General features: G+C 67.1%; 3 protein-coding genes across 3 annotated transcripts; 1 reads left to right on the top strand and 2 right to left on the bottom strand.

The window, feature by feature from the left end:
* Positions 1-2,121: 2,121 nt before the first annotated feature.
* Positions 2,122-2,488, top strand: MNEG_7272 (hypothetical protein; the record flags this gene model as incomplete). Its single annotated transcript, XM_014044258.1, has 1 exon — positions 2,122-2,488. A coding segment is annotated over one exon (367 nt), but the record flags the coding sequence as incomplete, so codon positions are not given.
* Positions 2,489-3,906: 1,418 nt separating this feature from the next.
* Positions 3,907-6,909, bottom strand: MNEG_7271 (hypothetical protein; the record flags this gene model as incomplete). Its single annotated transcript, XM_014044257.1, has 7 exons — positions 3,907-4,251; positions 4,490-4,770; positions 5,167-5,938; positions 6,069-6,202; positions 6,356-6,412; positions 6,553-6,616; positions 6,892-6,909. 7 exons carry the CDS (start codon positions 6,907-6,909, stop codon positions 3,907-3,909), a joined length of 1,671 nt encoding a protein of 556 aa, XP_013899711.1.
* A 407-nt stretch (positions 6,910-7,316) lies between these two features.
* MNEG_7270 (hypothetical protein) lies at positions 7,317-7,853 on the bottom strand (the record flags this gene model as incomplete). The annotated part of the gene is made up of 1 exon (XM_014044256.1): positions 7,317-7,853. One exon carries the CDS (start codon positions 7,851-7,853, stop codon positions 7,317-7,319), a length of 537 nt encoding a protein of 178 aa, XP_013899710.1.

The raw sequence follows: 7,853 nt of genomic DNA, 5'->3' as shown, positions 1-7,853 counted from the left end.
CCTCCGGACAAACACGCGTGCACCTCCCCCGCCGCAGGCTCAACTCCACCCTGGGGCGCACGCGCTGCATCAACACGTTCCAGGGGTACAGCTGCGAGTGCGGCGCGGGCTACCTGCACATCGTCGACGGGGTGAGCTGCCGGCGCGCGCTCGGCATGCTTTGCGCGCATGCTTTGCCTGCTGTGCATGCTTCGCGCGCTTTGCATACCTGCTTCCCCTGCTCTGCCTGCATTGCCTGCTTTGCCTGCTTTGCCTGCTTTGCCTGCTTTGCCTGCTTCGCCTGCTTCGCCTGCTTCGCCTGCTTGTTTTTGTCCTTGTGATGTGTGCTGGGTTTGTCAATTGGTCTGAATTGGGGATCCTGCGTGCTCATGTGTGTGGCAAGTTGCGCGTGCGTGCATCAGGGCGGGCCAATGGGCAGCAGGGGGCAGCTGGGGCGAGGGAGAGGGGAACCAAGCCAGCTGGCGAGCGATGAAGTGGCGGCGCCCATGCATTTGTGGTGTGCTGGCTCCAGCTCACGGGGCAAAACGGGGCCTCTCCCAAAAGACGTGCCCGCAGCAAGTCACGATGGAGCATCACTCGCCGACGCGTCCACACTTCTCGTGACCCCTCGCTGAGCGGCCCCCTCCACAAGCCGTGCTGGGCGCAGAAACCACGCACCCACCACGACTCCCCTTTCCCCCACACGCGCACGCACCCCGTGCCCCCGCCCCGGCAGGCCACCGGGCAGGAGGCGTGCTCCGATATCAACGAGTGCCTTCTGAGCCGCATCCCCTTCAACAGGGGCGACTGCAGCTGCGACCGCTGCATCTGCGTCAACACGCCTGGCGGCTACAAGTGAGGAGCCGGGCTCACTATACTGCAGACTGCCGTCGATGCTGTGAGGCAATGCGGCTTCATCCACCCCTGCACCCTGACGAGTCCAAAGGGCTCCCGCGACGCACCCTTCGAACCCGAAACCCCCCTCTCATTCGGAGCTCAGCCGCAGCTGGTCGTTCACTGCTCACGGGCGCACGTTGACACCACACCTTGCGACCCGGCACGGGCCCGCTTCCCCCGTATCCGCCCCTGCATCCGAGCCCTATTGCCACCCACCCCCTCCCGCAACTCGCCCGCCGGCAGCTGCTCTGGCCCAATCCCTGACTACTGCACACCTGAGCTCGATTATGCTGGCTGCTGGCGCGGTAGCTTTGAGGGCAGGTTCTACCACGCCTGCTACGACGACATGCACACTCACAGGTGGCCCGCCTTCGCCAGCCGATGCCGCGCTCTGCACTCTTACGTCGGCCTGGCCGACGAGATGGCCAGGGACTGCGCGCCCGGTCCCCTGCTGTCCGCCGCGCACCCCCGCCGCCGGCGCCGCCGCGCCCGGGCAGAGGAGGGTCTGCAGCAGAGAGGCGCCGTGGCGGCGCGTTGCGAGCAGATGCATTGGCCGACATACGTAAAGGAGGGTGCTGCTCCAGCAGCAGTCTAGCAGTCCCCAATTCGCAAGTTGTTGAAGGTATATGCCCGCTGTTGAAGGTGTCTGCCAGCCGGACGCTGAGGAGCTGCTGATCCATCCCTCGCTGGTCCTCTCTCGATCGACAGGTACCTCGCTTCATACGGCCGCCTGAACGACCAAGTCCGCCCGTTCCGCTGCCAGTGCCCGCCCTGCTTCCGCGCGGGCCCCGGCGGCCGCGGCTGCGAGCCGGCCTGCAGCCTGGACCGGTGCGACCCGGGGCTCAAGGCCTGCCTGCCCGGCTCAACCCGAGCTGCCGGCAGCGACGGCGGCGGCGGTCACGGTGAGCGGAGCACGGGAGAGGGGGCGGCGGGCGGCCGCCGCGGCGGCGGGGTCGGGCAGCGACAGCTGGCAGCCCCTACACGCTATGAGCGTCCGTCGCCGGCCAGCGCCGCGGCGCCAGCCGTTCGGCCTGTTCTGAAAGAACCAGAGCCCCGGGAGCGCGATGCCGCTGTTGCCGCCCGCCTGCTCGACCTCCGAGCACAACCCTGCCGGCCTGCCAGGCGAGCGCATTACACTGTCCTCAGCGCACAATCGCACGGCTGCATCCCCGCCGCATCTACGCCCCCCTCGGCCCCATGAAAGTCACTTGCCCACTCCCGACCCTCGCCTCACGCCCTGCAAAGGCGCCGACGGCGTTCCCTGGGTCGCCGCGTTCCTGGGCGCCTTTGCCGCCGCGGCCCTCACCGCCGCCGTCACGGCGCGCGCGCACCGCGCCCACACGCGGCGGCACGTGGCGGCCGCGGTGCGGGGCGCTCTTCAAGGGTACTCCCCCCTCCCCAGCGGCCCGCCCTCGACCTTTTCCGGCGGCTGCATCGGCGGCGGCGGCGGCGGCTCGAGCGGCGGCCGCACGCCCCGCGACGGCGGCGGCGGCGGCGGCAGCGGCAGCGGCAGCGACGCCGGCCCAAGGGCGGGGCGCAACTCTGTGGCGAGCGGCGCGCTCACGCCATCCTCATGGATTTCCAGCTTGTCGATCGAATAGCACAGGCGGGGGTGCGCGGTGTGTGGTGCGTGGTGCGTGTGCGTTCTGATCCGACGTACGCTGAAGCACACCTGCAGCTGTGGTTGCACCCGGCAACTGAGTCGAGTGTACCGGGCGGCCTCTGAATTGGCAAGTTCACGGACGTTGGCCCTGCAGGGAAAGGGCTACGCCCTGGTTCAGGCTTGGGGGCGCCCAGGCAGCACGCTCCCTTGTGTGCGCCCTGCTCGTGCGAGTGCTGTCACCAGCACGGTGGCTGGGCTCAAGGGCGCTGCGTGCGCGGCCCCCCTACAAATAATTTAGATTTCGTGCTGTGCCAAGCACATATGTGGGCAGTACGGTATTGTGGGTGCTTCCTCCTGGGTACCTGGGGCTGAACTGTGCGGCCCTGCTTTGCCGTAATTTGAACAGGCTGGACTTTGACTGCAGCAGCTCGCAATGTTGCACGTATAGCCGACTGGAGCCTCTCGGATTTGCTGTCCGCCCAGCAGCTGTTGAGCCTGCTCTGGCTATGAGTTTTGACTTAGTCAAGCCTTGTGGGCTTCTTTCGCCCAGTTCCTAGGCCGACCTGTCCGCCATGTCACGCCTCACCAGACCACCCGCGCGCCCGGCCACCACGCTGTCAGCACAGGCGTGCGCATCATTGGCGTCGTTTCGTTGTTACTATTTATTTGTTGCGCCCCGCATGCAAGCCGCGGCCGCAGCTCGTACGCATCCCTGCAAGTGTGGCCTTCGCAACAGCATTTGTACCTGCCAACACGCCTCACGTGCGCACGCCACCCCCGCCACCACCGTCACCACTCATTCTTCCCGGGAATAAACAGCCCAAGCAAGGCGCTGCACGCGTTCCACCTGTCCAGTGGTCCTCGTTGCTGAGCACGCGCGTTGACTGCAGCCGCCAGTCGCCAGCACATGCACGCATCCCTGCATCTTTTTGCCACTGCGACTGCACCCCACTTCATGCTTGGCAGATGGCAGGTTTTCGGGGTTTTGCCTTCTGGCTGTGCTGGCTGACGGCTGTACCCGCCTGCTGCACGCGTCACAAAGGCCTCGCGTTTTGCGGAATACTTATACATATTTGGGTACTTGCTTGGTGGTGCTGCCATCCAGATTCAGCATGCAGCCAAACGATCCCCCCCTGCCTGCTGTCGAGGATGGGTCCCGAACGGCAGCATGTTGGCGGTGAAAATGAATTTCAAACCCCAGGGTGTACTTGAGATGCGGCTCTTTCCACGTAATATGGCGGCGGTTGTCTAATTGTAAGCGCCGAAATGCTGACGCGCAAACGAAGCAGACGGGGCGCACGAGCGCAGATCAAAACGCCGCTGCCTCGGGAGCTCCAAGCAACGCAGCTTGCACACCAGCACGCGCCCTCTGAAGACAGTAGCTTGCAGGGGGTGCTGCCCGTCTCTCCCAACCCCCGCTCGCCCCCTCAAAATTCGTCGTCGTCTTCGTCATCCCCATCAAGGCCCGGCCGCCCCCCCGCAAAGAAGCCGGCGCCTGGCCCCGCCGCGGCCGCCGCACCCGCCGCGCCGCCGCCTACCCTCAGGCTCTCAGCCAAGTACTCGCTGCCGTCGTCGCTGCCATCGCCATCGCCGCTGCTGCCGCCGCCGCGCCCGGACGACTCAGACGCACCGCTGTCCTCAATCCGCAGCTCCTCCGAGCCGCGCAGGCCGGCAGCGGCAGCAGTCGGGCGGCCGCCGGTGCTGGGCCCAGGCGCGGGTGCGGGCGCGGCGGCGGGGCGCAGGACCGTGAAGAGCTGCGACGACTCCTCGTCCTGCCAGGGGGAAGGGGGGCGGCACTGGCGGTTGCAGCTTCTGGCATGCAATGCAGCGTGAACATCGCGGGGTGCACATTGCTCGCGCGTGCGCGGACTGACGCCGAACCAAACGCCGTTCGGAGACGAGGCTTGGCTTGTGGTCATGTCACAATACTACACGAATGCGTCACCCTGGAAGCGGCATGATGGGGGAGGCACGGAGAGGGCGGAAAGGGGCCGAGAAGGCGGAGCGCACCTGCACCTCGCTGGGCAGCTCCTCTGGCAGGTCGTCCTCAAAGCTGTCGTCTATGACACGCTCGATAGCATAAGCAGAGCCGCCGCCGCCGCCGCCCTCCTGCAGCTGCTGCGGCCGCTGCGGCTGCGGGCCCCGGGCGCCGGCGCCCCACGCAGCGGGGGGCGCGCCGCGGGCCTCGGTCTGCTGCGCCTGGCGCTGTGGCTGCGCGGCGCTCCCCGCGCTCCAAGGCGCCGCGGAGGGCTCGGGGATGTGCTGCTGCTGCGGGGAGCCAGCGCTCTCACCTGCGCGCCAGTCATTTTGCGGACGAGGTATCAAAGCAGAGGCTTTCAGCAAAGTTGGCTCGTGTCGCTGCGTACATCACAGCTGAGCAGCTTATCATCGCGCCTCAAAACACGCACATACAAGCGCGCACAAACACACGCACACACACACACACACACGCTCACACGTGGAGCGCGCTCAACTCTCTCCAAACCACAGCCGTTACGCCCGCTCACCTGCTGCAGGGCTGGCCCTGTCCGCCCCGGCAATCTCCGTGGCCGCCTGCGCCCTGTGCTGTGCGGCCGGCAGCGGCGCCAGCCTCCGTGCGGGTTGCAGCGGCACTAAATGTAGCGGCAGGTGCCGGGAAGTCGGGCTGGCGCCCTCTGACGGTTCCCGGCTGCCTTGGCTGTGCGCACCAGGCGAAGGCGAGTCGTCGCTGAATAATCGGTGCGCGTCCCCCGGCCCGTCCGAGCCCGGAGGGCTCAGCGGCGGCGCCATGCCGGCGCCGGCCGCGGCGGCGCTGGCGGCGCTGCTGCGCAGGTTGGAGGCTGCTGTGTCAGCAGTCGGGCCCGGGCTGAGCCCAGGAAGGGCTGGCGCGTCAAAACTGTCATCGCTTGGCGTCCCTGGGTCGCCGCCGCCGCTGCCTGAAGGCATTTCGTCCTCGCTGCCGCGGGCAAACAGCCGCCGCCGCTGCTGGTCATCCTGCTGTTGTTGCTGCTGCCGCCGCTGCTGCTGCTGCTGCTGGCCCCACCGCCACTGCTGCTCCTGCTCCTGCTCCTGCTCATCCTGCTGCTCCTCACTTCCTTCAGCACTGCTCTTGCCGCCACCCCCTCCGTGGCCACGCTCAGCTGCGATCAGGCCCCCGCCGCCGCCTTCCCCGCCATTGTCTGCCGCCGCCGCGCCTTCCCGCGCGCGGGGCAGCAGCGGCGGTGCGTCTGCCGCCGCGGCGCTGCCCAGCTGCTCAGCTGAACTCACCAGCGGCTGTACAGGGGCGCCTATCCCCGCGCCTAGCGCACCTAGTGGGAGCTTGAGCCCTGGGCCCGTCCCCGCCGGACCACGCCGCTGGGGCCCGACATCGCCCTTCGATTCTTGCCGTCCGGCCTGCGCCTGCAGCTGCTGCCCTTGCATCGCTGCATTGAGCAGCAACAGCAGCAGCGGTTGGTCCTCGCCGTCCGCCGCCGGCAGGCCCTGTGCGCCAGGGGGAGGCGTAGGCCGGCTCAGCCCACCGAAAAGGGCGCCGATTCCGCATGCATGTTTGCTCCATCCGGGCACGCTGCTGCGCAAATCGGCGGCTATCGCGCGCGTGGCGAGGGCGCACCAGGTCTGCCGCCAGCTGCCGCCGCTGCTTCGGGTGCGCGGCCTCGCGGCGTGCCTCGGCTTCAAAGACCCGCGCGGTGAAGCGCAGGTCCGCCCACCCCATGAACTCCTGCACCAGGTCCAGCAGCACGCCGCCTGGGTGTTTGGTAGGGGTTCGATATATAGGGCGAAGGCGGCGTGGCGCAGCGCGGCATGGTGTGGTGTGGGGTTGGAAGGGCGCTCGTGAGCGGTGACCCAGTGGTGTGCGGCGCGCTGGCGGGTTGCGGATGTCGCGCTGGCCAGGCTCACCTTCTCGGGAGGCAGCGAGGGCGTCGCGCCGGCTGGTGTCGCTCCTGGCTGCGATGCCTGTGGGATACATAGAACATTTGAGTTGATTCGCAGTTGCGCATCGTGCTGCATCTATGCCCACACAGTGACAGAGGGTCCGGTTGCGCGAGACGGCTCATGCAGGCCCAGCAGTAAACACATGCGCCACCGCAGCCCACCTGCATCGCCCTGCCTTTTGTCCTGCTCGTCCACCGCCAGAAAAACGTTTGCACGGAGCTCAGCCTGGAGTATGGCGAGCACGAGTATGATACCGGTAGCAGTGATGTGTGCGAAGGGAGCAGGTCTGGGACAGCAGCACCAGCTCGGCGGTGCATCGTAGGCCTTGCGGGCGCTGCTCACCTTGAGGCGGGCCAGCACGCCTTTCTGATCCAGGGCACACGTGATTATCTGCGAGCATTCATGAGGCAGCAGGCCGCTGGGCACCAGATCGTGACAGAACGAAGCGCGCTCTCAATCCAGTCCTGGCGTCGCGGAGGCCGGACCAGCCATAATCCCACCTCCTTGAGCTCCTCCATCTTCCAGTCTGTCGTGATGTCTGGGCAGTGTGTCCGCCAGATCGCTGCAGCTGTCAGATCTTATGTTTGCATGGCTCCGTTCCGCTATCAAACAGTAGTCGACGCTGAAATGTCCTGGCTGCGAGCCACGGACGGAATTGGCTTGGCAGGCTGCCGGCGTGTGGATTACCGTACATATGCAGCATCGTGGGCACAACCAGGTCACTACCTGGTCACCACCGCGTTTCGAGAAACGCAGGGAACTGACAAGGTTGCAAGCCGACCCACCGTTGGCATGCTGATGATGTGATGTACACGCCACTCGTATGCTGAGCACCCTGTGTACCTCTAAATTCACAGCTTGCGGTACCAAAGGCGGTTCGGAGGTGGCCGGTCCCGCTGCGAGTGCCCATACAGAGTCTGGACGGTTACTCTTCGCTGTGTGCCACAGCAGGACAGAACAACACCTCTGCGATCACTCGCACCCCGCGCCGTGCCTTTGGCTGCTGCAGCACCGGCGCCTCGCGCGCGACGCACCGGGCCTCGAGAGGCGGGTCTCGCCGCAACAGCACCGGCCGTAGCAGCGCGAGCGCCTGCAGCACAAACGGCAGCTGCGAATGCAGCAGCGCAAGGATAATCGACACGCCGTCCGCGCCGCCGCCACGACCGCCGCTGCCGGTACCGCCGCCGTTTTCAGGCGCGAGCGCGGCGTCGAGGGCGCCCGCGAGCTGCGACGCCAGCTGCAGCGACTGCTCCGACGCGCCGCAGTCAACGGCCTCCTGCTGACGCCACGACGCCGTGGGCAAGCTGCCGTCCTTGCTGAGCAGCGCGTCGAGCCTCCTGGGGGGCGCGCCCGCCAGACACAGTTGGACGACCAAGTCGCCCTGCGAGGGCGCGCCGTCGCCGCCGCCACGGCCGCCGCTGCTGCTGCTGCTCCTGCTGCTGCTGCTACTTATGATGGACAT

This window comes from Monoraphidium neglectum, assembly GCF_000611645.1.
Source record: "Monoraphidium neglectum strain SAG 48.87 unplaced genomic scaffold scaffold01271, whole genome shotgun sequence".
Taxonomy (NCBI): domain Eukaryota; kingdom Viridiplantae; phylum Chlorophyta; class Chlorophyceae; order Sphaeropleales; family Selenastraceae; genus Monoraphidium; species Monoraphidium neglectum.
The sequence above is the reverse complement of the archived record's forward strand: the minus strand, read 5'-3'. Positions and strand labels throughout refer to the sequence as shown.